General features: G+C 39.5%; 1 protein-coding gene across 1 annotated transcript in view; it reads left to right on the forward strand.

The window, feature by feature from the left end:
• The window catches only part of CAMK4 (calcium/calmodulin dependent protein kinase IV), a 227772-nt gene that overhangs the window by 120826 nt on the left and 84437 nt on the right, over positions 1–22509 (forward strand). Inside the window, exons 4-5 of the mRNA XM_019940814.3 lie at positions 18756–18818; positions 20805–20887. Of these exons, the coding sequence (XP_019796373.1) occupies positions 18756–18818; positions 20805–20887 (146 nt within the window). The remainder of the gene's footprint in view (positions 1–18755; positions 18819–20804; positions 20888–22509) is intronic.

Here is a 22509-nt window from a genome sequence, read left to right on the forward strand (position 1 = left end):
GTAAATGTTCCTAACTTTTATAAAATTTCCATTAAGTACTAAAGGATAAAAGAGGCCTTTTATCCTCCTCTCAGTTAGTTGAAGAGCCACACGTTGTGACTTGCTGATCATTCTATGAGTTAGTTTTTAATTTGTATTCATTTTTCCTTATGTTCTTATGAATTAGCTCTTTGAGTATGTAACTATGATGCTGCTGGAGACTTTGAAAAGTTGCTCTAGATCAAATTACAGAAGGTACACAGGCCTCCCTCAAATTCTTGGTAGTTGAATCTCCAGGATGTCTCCATTAGAGGAGTTTTCAGGTTTTTCAGTTCTGAAATAGAAATAATAACATTTATACCACTTGGCAAACTGAGGATTACCTGCTCTTGTCTCTTTCTGTCTAACCTTTGGGAACATGGAAAACTGATCACAGGCCATTCATTTTTCAATTTCTGTGATACACGTAAGAGAGATGGCTAGGTCAATCTGGGTTAAAGATATGCGTCTATTAAACACTGCTATAACTACTTTTAACAACTAATGGGTATGCTCTAGAAGTGGAGTCAGGGTCTCCCTTGGTCAGTGATGGAGAGGGGAATAATAAATCACTAGCTCAAATAGACTTGTTGGGCCCAACTGAGGTCTCAGAACACATTAAGGAAAGTAGCTTGCCGACAACAAGCTGTGTCAAGTGAAGTGAAACTTCTTCAAGCATTCTGTCAGTTGGAACCTATTGATTTTCATAGGAACTATTAAGCCAGGTTCCCTGGAATAGGAATAGGGATATTTCTATTCAGTTTGTGACAAGTATATGTCTACAAGAGAAGAGAGGTGGCAGGGTGGAATGTTAAAATCTTGGCCTGATTTGTATGCTTTACCGTTCAAAGATCCACTTGGAAGTCTGAACATTCTTGCAGAGAACTAGTCGTTGCAGTTTGATTTGTTTTCTTGCTTGATAAAAATGCTGCTAGAATCTGTCACAATTCAGCTCACTTATCTATCCTCTCATTTTATTGATCTTTCACAGGCATTTTGTTGCCTTTTAAAAAGTAAACATAATTCAGAGGCAAGCTGATACAAGGGAAGTAGGGAGAGAGAGATTGAGAATATAGGCACTGGCCTGTGTGCTATTACCCAGAAAGAAACATACTTTGCAGTTACACCATCTGCTCAAGTTATCACACTTAACCCTCTAGTACTTTCTTTTTTTAATTTTATTTATTTTTGGCTGCGTTGGGTCTTCGTTGCTGCACACGGGCTTTCTCTAGTTGCCGTGAGCGGGGACTACTCTTCGTTGTGGTGCACCGGCTTCTCATCGCGGTGGCTTCTCTTGTTGCGGAGCATGGGCTCTAGGTGCACGGGCCTCAGTAGTTGTGTGCAGGCTCTGTGGCTCACGGGCTCTAGAGCTCAGGCTCAGTAGTTGTGGTGCACAGGCTTAGTTGCTCCACGGCATATGGGATATCCCCGGACCAGGGCTCGAACTTGTGTCCCCTGCATTGGCAGGCGATTCTTAACTACTGCACCACCAGGGAAGTCCCAACCTTCTGGTACTTTTACAAGTAGTGAGTGGTTGGATCTAAAGTGATCTTCACCCTTTATATGAAGCCTATGGAGGCAAAAAGGAGGTGACTAGCCCAAACCAGAGGAAATCTTAGGAAGAGCTTATGTTACCATACCCTAGTAGAAGAAAGAGACTAGAAACTTCTCAGAGAACTGAGTGGGAAAGGCCTTGTAACCAAAGGAGGGGTGCGGGGCAGCAGGAAAGTTGAGAGGACCCCAAGGAGATCAGAGTTGGGGAGTGGTGCCTGATGGACCACAACCAGGAAAGCTGAGAAGGAACACAGATCAGCCTCAAAGCAAACTTAGGATTCCTATCTTAGTGAGAAGGGGAAAAGCTATAATCTTAGTGTTAACAGGGAAAAACATTTTAACAAATTTTTATTTTTATATTTCTTTATGGTACAAAGTTGAATGATGATCAAAGCTGTGTTCATCCAGACAATGTAAGAAGAGCGGAGAGAAAGGAGGCTAAGAGAAGATTAAGTCCTGAAACTCCAAAACCATTAATTTGCTGAAAGAGAGAAAATGAATGACTGTGTGCAAAGGATATTGATTAGAAGAGATCCAAATAATTTTCAGTATTGAATTAGCTTAACAACAGCTTTTTTTTAAAAGTAAGCATTTTCAAATCACCATATGCCACTCCAGCAATTTTAACAGTAAAGAAGCATAATGCTAATAAGAATGGGACCCACACTTAATTATTCAACAATATGTAGTAGCCCCTTTCATATGTTAATGCAACAATGCCTCATGGGACTGTTTTACTTAAGGGAGTTTTAGAGAAGGGATGTTTCCCCAAAGGACACAATAGCATGGAGAATTTGAACGCAGGACTTTTGAGTCCCAAATCTGAGCCCTTTCTATTGATACCAGCTAGGTCCTGAAAGACAAAAAAAAAACAAAAGTAAGGAATAAGCATGGCCCAGATATGGAACTGAAACTAGATGTTGCTCCTTGCTAATCTGATAAAGGATGAAAAAGCCTTTGTTGACACACAGACACAGAGAAGCTGAGTGCAGTTCAAGTCACACTGTGAGTGAGCAAGAGTTTCCTGTGTGCAGAGAAAACAAGCAACATATTTCTTTTCCAAATGTTATTAAAACTTTAGTTTAATGCATCTCAGTATACAATATCCACTAACAAATGAAAGAAGAATAACGAAGGAGTGTGTAATGTACAAAACATTGCCGGGTGTGGCTCTCTTTGCCTTTTGTCTTATGCGAAGGTAGGATGCAGTGATGGTCCCACATGCGGCTGTGTATATGGAGTTCCAGTTTGCTCTCTGCTCTAAGTGTCAGTATCACAGGGTACATTCAGTACATTCAAAGCTACTCATACTTATCTCTACCCCAGAAGTCTGAAAAATGTATCAAATGGATAGTTATATCTATGATGCTTTTTTCCCCACAGAATACCACACTGTCACTGGGAAGATTTTTGTTTGAAATTTTGAGATCAGAATAGTTTAGAACTGTTTTTCCATCATAGCATCAGGACATATTTGGGTGTCATGATCAGTTTCAAAATCAAAGTGGATCCAATATTACTATCATCATCTTTTAAATTTTGACGTATTTTATGAAGGGGAATGTGGATGAGTGTCACGATTTACCTACCATATTTATATCTGCAAAAAAAAAAAAAGAAATTTAAGTATTCTTTGTGTTCTATGATGATTAAAATTCTTCCTGAATCTGGTACCAACTGGATATCTGGGGGGAAAAGTACTTAAATTTTTCAGTCAAAGATATCTTAGTTTTTTACAGTTTAAGAGTCTCTTTTAGTTTAAAAGAATTTCTTTAGAGTAAATATTCAGTATAAATTCAGCTCTCTCTCAGAGCTGTTTCTCCCTCACTCTGTTCTTGCCACATTGGCTTCTGGGTTCAAGGGCAGCTACGTAACACATGGGAGCATGGTTTCTACAGTGAGGATAAAGCAGCCATGCACCACAGCCATCGCCAGATGCTTACTACATTAGAGACAGGGTTAGGCAAGGGCATTAGCAGCTATAGACAGCTGGGGAACACATCATGGGGTTGAATAATGATCAGACATTTAGAGACAGGACCAGACCAGCCCACTGCATGGATCATAGGCCCCTTTCCACTGCCCTCTCTGAGCCCTGACAGTCCTGGAAACTATCAAGAGAGAAAGCAATGGTAGGGCATTAGCATGGAATGTATTCATATCTACCCAATTAGTCATACATGGAACTTTTATGCTCTGAACCGTTTAATCCAGAAGAGATTTAAGGACAGGCTGTTGGGAGTGCATTGAGGAGATGCATGTTACTGTAAAGAAAAAGACTTTTGAGAAGGACTGAGCTGACATGCTTTAGTTATTGATTTCTGGAAACATCTGAACTCTTCAGAAAAAATGAAGCTCTGGGTTAAGATGTTAAGATGCTTCCTCACCAAGGAAGGCAAATCCAGACTTATACAACGAGAAACAGCTACTGCTGTCGACTTAAAAAAAATGCACAACGTGAGAGTTGTGAGTCAAGTTTTATTTGGGGCAAAATGAGGACTATAGCCCGGGAGACAGCATTTCAGATAGTTCTGAGAAACTGCTCCAAAGAGGTAGGGGGGAAGGTCAGTGTATATGTGATTTTGGTAAAGGGGGAGTATATACAATCAAGCAGATATTTTTTGCAGAAGGTTTCTGCTAGTCACGAGGAGAATTGGGCTCATAAAATCAAATCCTGAAAATATCTAACTATCTGAAGACCTGTTCTGCCAGTTTTCCCAGAGCACAGAGTTTCTCATTTCTGCTCTCCACCCTGAACTCCTTTCAGGGGGTGTTGAAAATCAGCAGCTGCAGCAGCACATGATTTAATCCTTGTAGAGGTAGTTGACAAGTGCCAATTTGTTGTTGACACTGCCGTGGAACAAAATCAACAAGGGAATTCTATTTCAAACCTTAAATCATTAAGATTTCTTGTATCTCTTTCCTATTCCAGCCCCAGAGCATTATTATATCACTTTTAGGGTCATTTAAAAGCATTTTGTGTCTACAGCCTGTTCTTTTCCTTTCTTTAAGGAAGTTTTTAGCATTTTTGAACAATATTAACCAGGGTATCTGAAAGTCTTAATTGTCTTAGAACATCAAGGAGCTAAAGCTTCTAAGATTGTCTAGGTGTTCCCCTATTCAAAGCTATCCTCAGTAAGGGATTCAACCCCAAGATGTAACTGATGAGACTTAAATGCTAATATTTCCAGGAGTACTTTTTGGTTTTGTTATTTGATAGGTTACAAAGTCATAAGCTTCTTGAATATGTAAATTCTCAGTTTAGTATCTCATAGATGATCACTTAGTTTTAGGATCAAAGGGAGATCTCAGGGCCTTGAAAATATATGCCCCTCACTTCAAATGGTTTGGGAATTCTGCAACCGAGTCATTGCTGTCCAACTGAAAGCAATATAAAATGAGAACTAAATATTGCTGTTTTCATGCCTTCTTGGTAATTTTTAGAGTATTTTGAAAAGTACTGCCTTGACCATGTGAAAACAACTAAAAAGAATGAAAAAGAAATGATGAATTTGTTTCAGTTCTATTAGAACTTGAATGTCTATAGGACCTGGCTGATACTCAGGTCTGTAGTAACCCAGGTGTGACCCTGATGGTCAACAGTAATTAATAAACATAAGAAATGGCCTTAAAACTTCCATGGAGCTTAACCACAGTAGTTCAGCTCTCATCCCAGTCTTGAAAAAAAGGTGAAGGAAGGTGTTTAAATTTGAATGCAAATAGGCACCAATCCCCCTCTTTGATTACCATTCAGCAAGAAGATTATATTGGACGTAGTTTAAGATTTTAATGAAGTTGTCTTCCACACTCTTAGGGAAAAAAAGATAAAGCTATATTTTCACGTATATTAGGCATTTTTCCTTTCTAGGGCTGGAATACCCTCATAAATACTTGTATTTCTACACTTTGTTTTAGTTGGATTAATTTTTATGTGAAGACAGAAAATTGGAAATAGAAGACTAGAAAATATTTACCTTACTTTTACAAATTCTTTCAGGAAAGGCACTGAACATCTACCATGAGCCAGGAGATTTCGTATATATTCTCATTTAATCCTTACAACAATAACATGGTAGGGTAGCCATTATTATCCCCATCTTATCCATGAAGAAATTGAAATAATCCTCACATAGGATAAGAGACTTTATGAAGGGCTCTAAATGGTAGGGCCAGAATTCAAATTGCATTTTTTTAAAAAGTACAACCAAGGATGTTCATTACAGAATGATTTATATTAGTAACAAAACGTAGGCAGTTGTAAGTGTCTAACCATAGGATAGCCATTAATGACACGGGGACATTAGGAAGCTCTTTTTTACGTTCTGCTTATGAACATTGGGTATTCATAAAACTTTATGGTATTTTCAGTGAACACTGTAAGAAACAAAATTGTATTTCCATATTTGAAATATATAAGGAAATATGCACAGTTTTAAAAACTGAAAGGAAGTAAACCAAAATGATAATGATAATGTTACAATGGTAGATATGGTACTCACTTTTATTTTTTATATTTTATATATTTTTTTTAAAGTGGCTGATACCTTTATAAAAATTTATATATGTGTTTATTTTCTTCCAGCCCTGGCAACATGAACATAAAAGAAAATTTGGGAGGCTAACATTATATTCATTTTTTGTAAGCGCCTGATATCAATTTCTTTTTTGCATGGATTTGACCATGCAGGTACTGAAGTCACCTCATTGGGGAATATGTGAATAGGAACCCAGCAAAGCTTTTCTTTTGAACTGTCCCTTGACTGGCACAAAGACAAAGCAGAAAATTCGTAGCTGCATCCCTAGAATTCTCTGCTTACCGAGGATCTCACTTCTCCTTCTTTGGGAATGCATAGTATACTCCAGTTCTCACTCTTCTGTTGTCTAATTTTCATCATTTCACTCTCATTTAATCTCTTCTGTGGTTGTGTTTGATACACAGCATGTACCACACAAATTAAAGGCAAAGTGTGCTGGTTGAAGAAGAAGCTGTGAAAGCTCTATATACTGTGAGGAGTATCAGTACCTGCTGCAGTGGATTTAGAAAGTCAGTAACTTCACCAGAGCTTTTGTTAATTATATTTCTTGGAGCATTCCCCATTTACCCATGGGAGAGTGCAATCTTGAATAAGTGGTATAGTGACCCTTTGTGGCTCACAATTTAGAAATCACAAGCTATTATCTGTGTAGGCTCTAGAAGATCTGGGTACTTAGCTCTGCCTGTGAGACAGGCATTCTCCACTCCATTGGTGTTGATAACATGACAAAAATGTCATACGGATTTGAATGGCAGGAGAAGTGACTAACCACATCTAATCTCATCTAACCAGAGCTGTTAAACCAGGGATTTTTTCCTTTGAGCCCCCAGCCTTTTGTATTCAAATACTAGTACCATCCTTCATTTATTTATTCTATAAATTTATATACCAGGTGTTGGTAAATAACGCTGGCGGTACTAATGTGTAAAAAATGGACAAGCCCTTGCTATCATAGAGCTTATGTTCTGGTGGAAGAAACAAATAATGAATTTGTAACTAAATGGTAACATACATTTGTGTAAATTTTATAAAGGGATTAGAGTGATGATTATGTTATGCGTATATGTGTATGTGTGTTTAGCTACCTTTGATGCAGTGACCTGGGAAGGCCTCTCATTTGTTTTCTGAGTGAAGTGAGAAGGTCTAGTGGAAGAGGGCGTGGCAAGTGTGAAGGCCTTGGAGCTTGGTCTGGGAGTTGAGTGGCCTGTTTATAGAGAGAAAAATGACATTAGCTCAAAAGGGTGAGGCCACCCCATCCTGAGTTTTAAGACCTTGGTAAAGAGTTTGCATTTACTCTTAGAACAGTGGGATGCCAACATTTAAGTTGGAGAGTGACAGGATCTGATTTACATTTTAAAGATATCACTTTGTCTGCTGTGTGCAGAGGGGATGATTGCAAAGACTAAGAATCAAAGCAGGGAGACTAGTTAGGAAGTATTAAAATACTTCTGCAGCCTTTAAAGTAAGTCAGACCAAAATGGTGACATGGTATAATTAATTTCACGCGAAGAAGGGAGTGATCAAATATATCGAATGCTGCTGACAGAGTAAGATAAGATCAGAAAAGTAGTTAGTCTCCTCCAAGGAGACCACTGATTTCTTCTATAAAAGCAGTTTTGGAGGAGTTCTTGGGGTGATGCCAGATTGAATTTCACTGACAAATATATGGGGAAAGGGAGGAGGAAGTGGAGAAAACGCAGAGGCAGCTCTGGAGAGGTTTTCTGCTAAGGGGAGCAGAGCTACGCTTTGGAAGCAGGAAGAGGGGTGAGGGACTGAAGGGTGAGATCTTTTTAAAGATAAGAGATATTAAATGAAGGTTACCCCCATATATTCTTAATGCCAGGGAGAGATCCAGAGATGAAAGAAATAGGAGAGAGAGGTGTATAAAATGTAATGTCCTTTCTACTTTATATATCATGTTGTCTTCCCTTTTTTCTCTCCCTCTGTTAAGCCAAACCTGTTTCTAGAGAACGTCTGGCATCAGCCAGATCTTTTGTATAAACTTTGTTCAGCTTGTTATCTATCCCAGGAATATTTTAAGCCTCCTTCATTCACTGTCAAGTAAAAGACTGTTCCCCGTGAAAGAATTTCTAGCATCTGTGAGCAGGAAGTCTTATACTTTAGACTCTAAGAATGAAGGAGGAGAGGTTACCTCCTTTGGAAGAGCTGCTGTCTTCTGAACCTACCTGATTTACAGAGGTTTCAGGTTCTGAAAGACAAGTGTTTTTCTTTCTGGGTTGAGCTTCTGAGAGCATTTTTGTCTTCTTTAATTCGATCCCAATCCTTGGGATCCTCCTCCATTGGAAAGCTCTACTTCTCCCCTTTTTGCCTCCCAGATGTTTTAGAGTCTGCAGAGAGTAGGAAGTGGCTATTACGGAACTACCAAAGAATACTGTTTCACAATTTTCAAAGCCAAGCTTATCTGAGTGAAATGCTTATTAGTCTTCTCATACTGGTCAGAACCATATTGGCATTATACTAGTCTTGTTAAATGTAAAACAGAATACTGGTTTCTCTACAGTTTACTTTTTCTGTCGGTCCCACCCCACCATGTCTATTGCTCATCACTGCCTCCACCTCTGAACCGTCACCTCCTCTGTGTAGCTGCCCCTACCGTTCTCCTCTCCATTGAGTCCAAAGTCACACGGAAATACCTGGGAGAAGAACATTCAAGACAAAGAACTATCAAGTACAAAGTGGAAAGGCTCGGAAGTGGAAATGATCTTGGCTTCTGGAAAGATCAATTCGATGATCAGTGAGCTGTAGTAAAAGGGGATGAATGGTAGGTGAGTTCAGTACAATGGACAGGGACACGATATTATTAGCATCTTTCTAAACCTATTTATTCACCGTCTCAGTAAATGGCAATATTATTCTACCCATTTCTTAGGTGGAAAAACAAGCAGTCAACCTTTGCATTTCTCTTTCTCTTATACCCCATAACCAGTCCATCTTCAAATACTGTTGGTTCTTAAAAAAATGTTCATCTACTTCTTACTCACCTCCTTCATCTCTAGCACCTGGGTCTAAGTCACCATCAACTCTCACCTGGATAACTGCCATAACTTCTTATTGAGTCTCTCTGATTTAACTCTTCCAATTATCCTCCCATCCTCATCCCTACAAGAGTCAGAGTATCCGTTTTTTGTTTTTGGGGTTTCTTTTTTCGGTTTCACTGCTTGGCCTGTGGGATCTTAGTTCCCCAACCAGGGATTGAATCCGGGCCCTCAGCAGTGAGAGCGCAGAGTCCTAACCATTGGACTGCCAGGGAATTCCCAAGCGTGAGAGTATCCCTTTAAAAATTAACTGAGGTCATGTCATTCCTCTCTCAAAATCTTCCAAATGTGTCTGACCTCTCTGATACAAAAATATCAAGTCCTTACCATGTTCAACCTGGCTTCTGGTCATTAGGAGACTCTGTCATCATCTACTGTTTTCCTCCTCTGTCACTTTCCTCTGGCTAAACTGGCCTCTTTGTTGGAGGCATAAGGGAGGAGAAATGGTTTGGACATAGCAATGAGTAGCAAAAAGGACACCCTGTCCTCCTTCCAGGCCCTATGGTACCTTTCCTACTGGCATGAAAACAAGTCACCACTTGGGAAGACCCTAAAGAAAGTAAGGTAGTCATGAGATGCCCAGGTTTCTGTTAGGTCAAGAAGATAAAGGAATAATCAGACTTGGCTAAAATTGTGTAGTTGTTGGAGATATTAGCCTCAGATAGGAAAAACTCAGTATTTTTCTCAGTGTCCCACATTTGATTTTTGCATTTTCAAATAGCAGTTCCTAGCTTTCAAATCCTTGTAGGCTAAAACTATCATTCTTGAATTTAACAAAGCTCCAGTTGTCAAGTCTTTTCACCACGCATGTTAGTGCCAGCATGTACTTGTTGATATGTCAGAAACCAGGATGCTAAATTAAGCAGAAGCTATGCAGGAAAGAATTGTGAAAATTTAAAGGTATTTGTCTGCTTATTTACCCATTAATAATTTACATTTTGCCTCTTTCCACAAAGGATTTGAGGAGCACAGTTCTGTACTTCACATCATGTTCGCTGGTCATTGTTAAAACCAAAAATGAGCCTAAGAAGCCAGAGAAATATTGAAGTTTCAGAGTCCGGACAGATCTAGACCACATCTGAGATAGCCAAGAGGATCAAGACCACCAGAAATCTGGTGCTGTAGTCCCTCTCCTTTTCTCCAATTCATTCACCACCTCTGTCTCTATCCATCATTCTCACATGCAGAAACTGGTTTTCCTTTTTCTTCCCCCTTAATTCCTCATTACTTTCTTCTCACATATTTTTCAATTCTTCCTGCTTTTCTTCCCTCAACCTTTCCAGTCCCAGCACAGGAGTATATTTGCTGTGTATCTCAATGAAGGGCCCACATTTCATCAACTTTATTCCAATGGTGAGCTTTTTTCTCTGATGTTACTCTAAAATTATACCTCTTATCCATTTCTCTTTCTCCCCTCATGGAGGCAGACAGCAAAGTTGGGATTTCTTTCAATATTAAGGAATCTTGATTTCCGTGGAGGTTTAAAACTGTACAAATCTGTATAATCACTCTTATTAAATTATTTAGTTTTTTTCTTAAATGATTTTATGAGGATGAAAGGGTGTATTTCTTTGAATATTTAGGGCATTTCAAATAGGGGAGCTAAAATAAGGCTTTACAGAAAAAGCCCACGTGTCCAAGCCATTTTATGATTATCCATTTCATATTGGCAACTAGAACAATGGCACAAAGAATGTAAGTGGGAGACAAAGCTCTTTCTGATGGGCAGTAAAATACAGCAAATTAGAAAAGCAGAACTGTGGTCCCACTGCTGTCGATCTGGTTTTCCTGTGACAGATAAAAACTCAAGAGTGAACCGTGATTGGACAAAACTCTTACGGGCCTTCTTAGATTCCTTCCACCTGCCTGTCTTCCAGACCAGGGAGGGCTGGATTGCCTGCTGGCCAATTCATGCAACTAAGCCAACCCAGACACACACCTTAAGTTTCTGGCTCTTCCGCCACTTCTAGATTTGAATGAGATATGATATCTGATGAGGAGGGATATGGCATTACAAGTGACTGCCAAAAAGACTACATATGCAACCCAGAGGTATGAAAAAGTTAACACCACAGGGCCAAAATTCACCAGTGGGAAACAGGAGGAGGTTCCTGGGCAGGTAAATTCCCTCTCTTTCTGCCTTCCCATGAACTTCTTCAAGGCATGGTGACCTTGTATAGCTCCTCTAGGGAAGTACTGTGTGCCAGTTGGATACAACTACCCATGTGACCTGCTGTGTCTTTACAGCTCAATGTAGCCAGGGGCTTACTGCACTGTGTCACCTCTTACCTTGCTGCATTTCCCTTTTTCCTCATTCTCACTGCATTGGGTTTGCACATTCCAAATAAAATACCTGAATGTTAATCCTCGCCTTACATTAGTTTTCTGGGAAACCTAAGTTAGAATGTTAGTAATGTGTATTTTTATAATTGAAAATTGTTAGTAATTAAAAACTACCATTCTTTAAGTTATTTCGTACATAGTGAAGGTATATTTTATGGATTTCAATATTGTTGTAATGTTGACTTGTTAAAGCCATCTGTTCGTGCTTCTGAAGACGCTAATTATAGTAGCTCTTGAAGCTAATTTCAAGTGGCAATAATGACTGTTCAGGTAGCTGCCCATTGACTCTTGTGGCTTGCTTAACAGTTATTTTCTAGGAAAACAACACTTATTCTGAATGGCAGTGCCAGTGCTCAGACCCTATCCTGACCTACCCGGGTAATTGGAAGGGGAAGTCAGAAGTAGGAAGGAAACAATAGCTCCTGGAACTAGAGAAATATTGAGAAGATATCAGATGAAATGGCTGTCAAGACGCACACCGGTGTGACCTCCAAGACCTGACACCTTTGGAGGAACCACCCCCAAAGTCTGGCTGCCTAGGAACCTCTAGACTTTGTTTCAAAAAGATGACAAATTATACTCAGCTAATCTCTCTGGGAAGGATTTTCAGACCTCAGCCTTGTCTTGTCCTTGGCTTCTCAGTCATTTATCTGCCTGCTTTTTTGTCCACTTCTCCCTCTCAACTTTACCCCCTGCTGGTTTCCTTGGTTGTCATTACTTTGGCTTCTAGTCCAGATTTTGTCACTCAGTTTACTCTCTGTGGATTGATGGTTTTTAATACCCCGTTTTTCTCTAACTTCCTTCTTCTTCGATTCTTCTCAGGCTCCACTTAAGTCATGACCTGCATTCAACCTGGGCTCCAGCATTCAGAGCAGGAAGGAGACTGCATTCACATTTTTCTTTCATTTAAATTATTACTACAGTTTTGTTCTTTTTTTTTTTTAAAGAAGATGTTGAGCGTAGGAGTTTATTAATTAATTTATTTATTTTTGGCTGTGTTGGGTCTTCGTTTCTGTGTGAGGGCTTTCTCTAGTTGTGGGGAGCGGGGGCCACTCTTCATTGCGGTGCACGGGCCTCTCACTGTCGCGGCCTTTCTTGTTGTGGAGCACAGGCTCCAGACACGCAGGCTCAGTAGTTGTGGCTCACGGGCCTAGTTGCTCCGCAGCATGTGGTATCCTCCCAGACCAGGGCTCGAACCCGTGTCCCCTGCATTAGCAGGCAGATTCTCAACCACTGCGCCACCAGGGAAGCCCCCACAGTTTTGTTCTTTTCTTTCTATTTTCTGTTTTCAAATGTATAATGTTAAGTTTTCTGGAGTACTGGTTCCCAGACTTTTGGGCTTCAGGAGCCCTTTTTACTCTCCAACTTACTGAGAATCCCAAATAGCTATACACATTTAATATATTAGAGATGAAAGAATCTCGATATAATAGAGCAGGGGTTCCCAACCTCACGGCCGCAGACCAGTACCTGTCTGCGGCCTGTTAGGAATGGGGCCGCACAGCAGGAGGTGAGCGGCGGGTGAGCGAGACAAGTTTCACGTGCCGCTCCCCATCGCTCGCATTACCACCTGAACCATCTGCCACTTCCCCACTCCCACATCCGTGGAAAAATTTTCTTCCACGAATCCAGTCCCTGGTGCCAAAAAGGTTGGGGACCGCTGTAATAGAGATTAAAGAATTTTTAAGTATTTATTAATTAATTAAAACTATAACAGTAATAAACCCAGTATGTTTTAACATAAATAACATTTTTAATGAAAAGTAACTATTTTCCAAAATAAAAAAATACTTAGAAGAGTGGCATTGTTTTGTAAATCTCTTTATTATCTGGCTTAATAGAAGAAAGTTGGATTCTCATCTGCTTCTGCATTCAATATGTTGTTTTGTTTCAAGTATAGGAAAAACTCTAGCCTTACCCAGATGTGCAGTTGGGAAAGGGAGAACCTCATACATACCCTGAGTGAGTCTTAGGGACCCGGAACGTCCTCTGATCACACTTTGAGAACCACTGATCTGGAGTATAGTGGGAAAATAATTACCCTTTTCAAAATTACCTTTAAAGAAAAATTAATTCTGAATTAAAAATAAATAACTACATTAGAAGATTGCTAGTCCAAATAATCTAGTATGTTATGAATATTTCCAGAGTTTAGATAACTTTCAAAGAAATAATTTTTGAAGGCATCCCATATTTAATGTGTGACATAACATGATAGAAAATAAATTTGCTTAAAATTCATATTTGTATTAAAAAGTTTTTGTTTACTATGTCATATGAAAAAATTAAAGGATCTCTCTGACACTTATTTTATATGGATCAAAAACATACAAAAACAAGGTGGGGACTTCCTTGGTGGCTCAGTGGTTAAGAATCCGCTTGCCAATGCAGGGGACACGGGTTCGATCCCTGGTCCGGGAAGATGCCACATGCCGCGGAGCAACTAAGCCCGTGCACCACAACTACTGAGCCTGGGCTCTAGAGCCCACGAACCACAACTACTGAAGACCAGGCGCTTAGAGCCCATGCTCCACAACAAGAGAATCCACCGCAATGAGAAGCCCGCGCTCTGCAATGAAGAGTAGCCCCTGCTCGCCACAACTAGAGAAAGCCCGCACACAGCAACGAAGACCCAACACAGCCAAAAATAAATAAATAAATAAATATTTGAAAAAAAAAACAAGGGGGAAAACCGTATATTACATAAACGCTAAATGTGTAGTGAAAAAAATATGTTTGAATATTAACAAATCTTAATTTAGAGACACCCATGTCCTTAAAATTTTTTTAAGCATCATGCAGTAATTTAAAATATATTTATTTTGTATTAGTAACTCCTTATTGTCCTGTGGAAGAGAAGATTGTGATAAAAAATAATCAGTATTCACTAATTTGTATGGAAACACAAAAGACCCCGAATAGCCAAAGCAATCTTGAGAAAGAAAAACGGAGCTGGAGGAATCAGGCTCCCTGACTGCAGACTATACTACAAAGCTACAGTAATCAAGACAGTATGGTACTGGCACAAAAAAATATAGATCAATGGAACAGGATAGAAAGCTCAGAGATAAACCCATGCACATATGGTCACCTTATTTTTGACAAAGGAGGCAAGAATATACAATGGAGAAAAGACAGCCTCTTCAATAAGTGGTGCTGGGAAAACTGGGCAGCTACCTGTAACACTCCCTAACACCATACACAAAAATAAACTCAAAATGGATTAAAGACCTAAATGTAAGGCCAGACACTATCAAACTCTTAGAGGAAAACATAGGCAGAACACTCTATGACATAAATCACAGCAGGATCCTTTTTGACCCACCTCCTAGAGAAATGAAAATAAAAACAAAAATAAACAAATGGGACCTAATGAAACTAAAAAGCTTTTGCAAAGGAAACCATAAACAAGACGAAAAGACAACACTCAGAATGGGAGAAAATATTAGCAAATGAAGCAACTGACAAAGGATTAATCTCCAAAATTTGTAAGCAGCTCATGCAGCTCAATATCAAAAAAACAAATGACCCAATCCAAAAATGGGCAGAAGACCTAAATAGACAGTTCTCCAAAGAAGATATACAGATTGCCAACAAACACATGAAAGAATGCTCAACATCATTAATCATTAGAGAAATGCAAATCAAAACTACATTGTGATATCATCTCACACCAGTCAGAATGGCCATCATCAAAAAATCTACAAACAATAAATGCTGGAGAGGGTGTGGAGAAAACGGAACACTCTTGCACTGTTGGTGGGAATGTAAATTGGTGTAGCCACTATGGAGAACAGTATGGAGGTTCCTTAAAATACTAAAAATAGAACTACCATATGACCCAGCAATCCCACTACTGGACATATACCCTGAGAAAACCATAAGTCAAAAAGAGTCATGTACCAAAATGTTCATTGCAGCTCTGTTTATACTAGCCAGGATGTGGAAGCAACCTAAGTGTCCATCGACAGATGAATGGATAAAGAAGATGTGGCACATATGTACAATGGAATATTACTCAGCCATAAAAAGAAACGAAATTGAGTTATTTGTAGTGAGGTGGATGGACGTAGAGTCTGTCATACAGAGTCAAGTAAGTCAGAAAGAGAAAAACAAATACTGTATGCCAACACATATATATGGAATCTAAAAAAAAAAGGTCATGAAGAACCTAGGGGCAAGACGGGAATAAAGACACAGACCTACTAGAGAATGGACTTGAGGACACAGGGAGGGGGAAGGGTAAGCTGGGACAAAGTGAGAGAGTGGCATGGACATATATACACTACCAAATATAAAATAGATAGCTAGTGGGAAGGAGCCGCATAGCACAGGGAGATCAGCTCGGTGCTTTGTGACCACCTACAGGGGTGGGATAGGGAGGGTGGGAGAGAGGGAGATGCAAAAGGGAAGAGATATGGGGATATATGTATATGTATAGCTGATTCACTTTGTTATAAAGTAGAAACTAACACACCATTGTAAAGCAATTATACTCCAATAAAAAAAATCTGTATTCACTGAATGATTCCTCTTATATGAGGCATCTAAAATAGTCAGACTCATACAAGTAGAGAGTAGGATTGTGCTTCCTAAGTGATAGGTGGAGGGGGAGATGGAGAGTTGTTGTTCAATGGGTATCACGTTACAGTTATACAAAATGAGTAAGTTCCAGAGATCTACTGTACAACATAATGCCCAGAGTTAATAATAAGGTATTGTTCACTTAAAAATTTGTTGAGGGTAGATTTCACATTAAGTGTGCTTACCCCCCGCCACACACACACATCACATACACACACACACAGCAAAGGGACACAGGAAACTTTTGGAGGTGATGGATAGGTTTATTACCTTGATTGTGGTGATGGTAACATGAATCTATACACGTGTCCAAACTCACCACATTGTATACATTAATTACGTGTGGTTTTTTGTATACCAATTATACCTCAGCAAAGCTAGAAAAAATTTAAAATTTTTAAAATAGTTTAAAAATTGTCATCTATATCCAAATTTTCCTCAACAGCATCTACAGAAGTGAAATGGAGTGTGAACCAAGAACTCTTTGGAAGAGATCTGTCAGTGTCATCTGCCTGTTTTAGCAATGCCCCTCTTTCTCAGAGCTCTCCCTTTTGATACAAGTAGAAAGACTCTTGCTCAATAGCAAATTTTCATGAAGTATGTGATTTTTTAACTAGATAAAATAACTTTTATAGCGTTTTCCTCTAATACTACATTACCCAGAGACCATGCTGTCAATATCCCATGTGTTGAGCTGTCTGATATCACTGAGTGGCCATCAGCAGCCCACATATCACACTAGCATCACCTGTGCACACTTTAACAAGTCTTTCTTCATTTTATATTAACAGTAGTGTGACTTTTTTGTTTTTTTAATAAATTTATTTATTTATGGCTGCGTTGGGTCTTCATTGCTGTGCACGGGCTTTCTTTAGTCATGACAAGCAGAGGCTACTCTTCGTTGCAGTGCGCGGGCTTCTCATTGCAGTGGCTTCTCTTGTTGCGGAGCACAGGCTCTCGGCATGCAGGCTTCAGTAGTTGTGGCATGCGGGATCAGTAGTTGTGGCACCTGGGCTTAGTTGCTCCTCAACTTGTGGGATCTTACTGGACCAGGGATCAAACCTGCATCCCCTGCATTGGCAGGTGGATTCTTAACTACTGCGCCACCTGAGAAGTCCAATAGCATGACTTTTTAGAGTTAGCCCACTGTTTGAATGATAGCTGTATTTTGACTCACAGAAAAATGATCTTCCACTGAACAATGGAATTTTTAAAACAAAACTTGTTTACAACTTACATTCTTCTATCTTCTTATGGCATCTTCTAGAGGAGTCTTATGCCCAAAATTAGATTTTAATCTTCCTCTGAAAAAGATGATATTTTGTTTTTTCATATGCCCAGCATTGTTTAACATGAGGCTGAGCACATTAAAAACTACATTAGGGCTTTCCTGGTGGCGCAGTGGTTGAGAGTCCGCCTGCCGATGCAGGGGACATGGGTTCATGCCCCGGTCCGGGAAGATCCCACATGCTGCGGAGCGGCTGGGCCCGTGAGCCATGGCCACTGAGCCTGCGCGTCTGGAGCCTGTGCTCCGCAACGGGAGAGGCCACAGCAGTGAGAGACCAGTGTACCGCAAAAAAAAAACAAAACTACATTAGACCCTTACTATGTACTATACATTCATTACGTATACATTCAAGAGAGATCCTTGACTCCCCAGTTCCATGGAACACATTTTATCTTTTTTAAATAGATCAGATTTTTAGGCTTTCCTCTGCCTCAGACATTTAGAGAATATGATGAATGTTGTAGATCCTCTTCCCTCCCAGAAAACACATAGATCTGAGGAACTGCTTTATCCAAATCTCTACTCCAGGCTTTCATATTGAGTCATCATTTCCTTAGACCCCTTTATTTTCCTTCAGCTTACATCACTGATAGCATCACGCAACTCTGGATAACTTAAGTAGAAAAGGAGATTCAGTAGCTCACATAATAAGACAGCTCAAAGGGCAAACTAGCTTATGCAAAACTGAATCCAGTGGATTACATGGTCAGCGGTACTCATTCTTCATCTCTAGCAATGTTTTTTTCTGTGTTGGCTCCATTTTCAGTGAAGTGATCTCCATATGGTATCAAAAATGGTCCCTGGTAGTGGCAGACTCTATATTCTTGCTCTCACAGTTTCAGAGGAAAAGAGAATACCTCTTTCTTGATTATATGAGCAATATTTGGGGGGAGGACCCAGATTGTAATGACTTGGATCTGGTGGATATCCCAGACTCAAGTCACTTTGGCCAGAGAAGAGAGTAATCTGAATGGTTAGGCTGGGTTATGTGCTCACTTCTGTGGGAAAAAGGCAGGCGAAGTGATTGACAACTCCAATGGGTTTGGGTCAAGGATTCAAAAAAGAAAGGAAGAGGAGGAGGAATAGGTTGAGATGTAGTTGTGCCTTAGTGGTGATAGCGATAATTTTTTATAGCAAAGGGGCCACACAAGAGGTCTGACAAGTTGTGACCCATATTTGTAACTAGTTCTCTTTATGTCTGAAACAGAGAGGAAAGACATGCAGCTGGACAAAAAAGGGAGGAAGCAACACTTAGAAATTAACCTCTGCCATTGACCTGATTCATCCAGGTGGTTATTGCTGTTTCTGACTCTCTGCTACAATGAAGCTATTTCTAAGGCGGGAGTATCTTTCAGTTTCTCTCATTTTGCCTTTTAGGTGGACAAAAAAATCGTAAGAACTGAGATAGGAGTTCTTCTTCGCCTCTCACATCCAAACATTGTAAGTGGTTTTTAGCCTGTTATTTCAAATAATCTCCAATGTTACAGGATGAGATTTTTGTTCTTTACTGTCCATTCTGATGATGAGAAAGGGATTCTTCCACCTCCAGTAAGTAGCCACCTTGGCCTAGCTCTTGTCCTTATCTGATCCCGTTTTTCAATTCTTTTTAACTGAATAAATCTTAAGAATAATACCCCTTGAAAGAGTTGCAAAATGGGCAGATCAGCAATATATACCATTGATGTTTTCATGCATGAGGATAACTAAAATTGCAGAGTTTTTTTCCCTCTAATAAGACACTGGCTTTTTTCCTTTTGTGGTCCTATCTTATTAATATGCCATTGCTGAAAATGCCTGTGAAGAAAATGCATTGCTTTCCATAGTCATTTCACTCTCCTATGAGAAAGTATTTGCTTCAGAGACAATGTGAAGATTCAAATAAATAATGTACTTGAATGGGGAAAATAAAACGTCCTCCCAAGCTCTGCTCTAGGCTATGTCCAGACAAAGGCACTGAGGGAAAGAAGGGCTGGGGAAAAGCTTTCTTGAGCCAGTGAAGTGAAAAGAACAAAATCATTTTCCAGACCATAACTTGTTTCTATAAATTGAGTCACTTACTTAAAATATTTTACTCATTTCTCTGAGAAAGTTGTGGTGTTCCCAAGGATGACCTGCAATGCTTAGGCTCAAGGCAAAGTGCTTAAAACTTGTATATTAGTTAGCAATGCACTCAGCTGTAAATAACAGAAAACTTGAATATGGTGGTCTAAACAAATATTTTTCTTATGTTATAAGAAATCAGAAGGCAGGCAGTTGTTAACACTCGTTCACTTCCTCGGTGATGCCATCCAGGACCCAGACACCTTCCATCCATTGGTTCGCCCATCTTCAGTGCACTGGCTTTCACCTTCATGCTTTTCCCTCATGGTCCTAAAATGGCTGCTCCACAGTGTTCACAAGTCTTCAGGTCTATGTTCAAGACAGCAAGTAGTGGAAAGGCTTAACGAGCAGAGGCTGATGAGAAGCGTAAAGGCTTTTTCCAGAATTTCCGGCTGCAGTAGAATTCTCTTCAGTTTGTGGCCACAAGATGTGGTCACAAAATCACCCTAAACTGCATGGAGACTGAAAAATTAGGGAGTAGGGTTATCATAAGTGGCCTAGACCAAACATAATCCATAATTTAAGGCTAGGTACCTTGCTTCCCTAAACAAATCAGGGTTCAGTAAAGTAGGGGGAGAAGGGCTTTGGGTAAGCAATTAACAAAATTTACCATATATAATCACCACTTTTATATTATCCGTGTTATTTCTTTCAAAGAGAAGTCAATATGGAATTTTCCTCAAATATAGATCAGTCCTGGTCACTAGATTCTCAGAAGGAAAATATCCAAAATTGGATAGATTATCTGAATGTGATGAAAACCCTGTTATGGTCAATCAAATCACTATCACTGTTACTTTTCTGAGTATCCTTTCATCTACCAGCACCTTTTTAGCTGTTAAAGGGATTCCCTTTCCCTACAGACAGACTTTAATCTGGTCCTGTTCTGTCTCAGACCCCTAATTGAAGTCCCTTTCTAGGAGAAAGAGGCATTTGCATCTCTACCAACCATGATGCTTTCAAATGGTTTAGGAAGTTTTGTTTGCTTCTGGTTTGTTTTGTTTGTTTTTTGGTTTTTTTTTAATTCTGTTGAAATGCAGAAATTGGGATGATTTGGCAAAATTTAAGAAGCATTTCTAGGGCAGGTATCTTTCAACTATCAAGATGAAAAATATCAAAACTCAAAAGGACCTTTGAAGAAATTAGGTAACTGATAAAAACAACCAGAGAGTGACAAATGACTGCCTGGTACTAGAATAAGGAAGCTTTTTTAACCATGATCCAACATATTGCTATTACAGAGAGTGCTGTTGTAGCCATAATTTTAACTATTTCCTAGAAACTTAAAAATAAAGAATTTGTGATTTTTTTTATATCTTTTCCCAGATAAAACTTAAAGAGATATTTGAAACCCCTACAGAAATCAGTCTGGTCCTAGAACTCGTCACAGGGGGAGAGCTGTTTGACAGGTGAGTAGGTCCTGGCAATGTAACCACAGTAAGGTTTTGCTTCCAGTCACCAAAAATAACCAAAAGGAAATTTCTCCTGAAATTTTTCATAATGACATATTACACCAGTTGATAACTTCTACTAAAATAAATCTTAAAAAGAGTGTAGGGGCTTCCCTGGTGGCGCAGTGGTTGAGAGTCCGCCTGCCGATGCAGGGGACACGGGTTCATGCCCCGGTCCGGGAAGATCCCACATGCCGCGGAGAGGCTAGGCCCTTGAGCCATGGCCGCTGAGCCTGCGCATCCGGAGCCTGTGCTCCACAACGGAAGAGGCCACAACAGTGAGAGGCCCGCGTACCGCAAAAAAAAAAAAAGGAGTGTAGAATGGAAAGAGTGTGATATTTGATAAGATATGGGTAGACTAAAATTTGGGATGCTTAGTGAACAAAAATAGAAACATTGTACTATTTACTTCTGCAAACATTTACTTCTAGATAAAAAGCAGAATTTCTAAAGTCATACTAAATCTAAACTAAATAGTAAGATTTATGAGAATATTTTGTGAGAAAATGTTCAATGAGAATTATAGAAAGTTAAACATGTATTATAATAGTATTCTTTATTATGATCCAAAAGCCATAAAAATCAATTCTCTCCAAATGATTGTTTCTAGGCCTACTTTCTTTGTTAGGCTGTGTAAAGAGTTCCAAGTTGCAGAGAAAAACATGTTCTGTTATATCCAATTATAGCCAATTTTAGTTGTCTGTTCATATGTTCATCACTCAAGGCAGAGGTTTGAGGATGGCAGGGAGTATTTCTGGAAATCTGGTAGAGCATAATATAGGCACACTATTTGTACAAGAGACACACACTTTAAGCTTCCATAGCTTTCCAACCCTCATCTTCTCTGAATTCCCTCTTTGCCCTGATGGGCAGCTCTTTGCTGTGCTGAACAGGGTAATTAAGCAAGAATGGAATTGGAAGAAGACAAAGAGACTGAGTAGGTATATATCAGAAATGGTAAGAAACTGCAGTTTCTGTGATGTAAAGGTCTTGTTGGTTGAAGAAAGGGTTAAGAGAGAAGTGGACTGAAGACAGAAGCCAGAAGAGAGGTTGATGAACTGCTAATGTAGCATGAGTGCCTGGAGCACAGTAAATTCTCAATAAATATTTGCTGCATGAATGAGTGAGTAAGCAACTGCTACAATGAATGGACTCTGAGGAGAAAGATACCTAAGGGTTTAGAATGTGTTAGGAGAAGAGTGTGCCTCCCCTTCCTCCCCACCCCTATTCCACCCAGTTAAATTTACTGCCTCTTTAAGAGCTTCCAAAAGTCTTCGTATTGGTTTTCAAAGTTCCTTTCTGCTTTTAATGTTACCCAGTGCAGATTTGGATCTTCAGATAGGAAGGAGCAAAATGGCCTTGATTGGAGCTACATATGTATCTTCAACATTTTGTTCAGATGTATATTAAAGTTTCCTTAGAGCAAGTTATGTGAATTTATCAGATTTTAAAAATTGTAGCATTTAAACTATATTCATTCTTTACAAATAAATGAATCACCTGAGGGAAGTAAGCATAGGTAGCCTAGACATATATTGATACTTCTTCTTATGGTATTTGGCTCATAGTCAGTTGGACTC

This window comes from Tursiops truncatus, chromosome 3, assembly GCF_011762595.2.
Source record: "Tursiops truncatus isolate mTurTru1 chromosome 3, mTurTru1.mat.Y, whole genome shotgun sequence".
NCBI classification, from domain to species: domain Eukaryota; kingdom Metazoa; phylum Chordata; class Mammalia; order Artiodactyla; family Delphinidae; genus Tursiops; species Tursiops truncatus.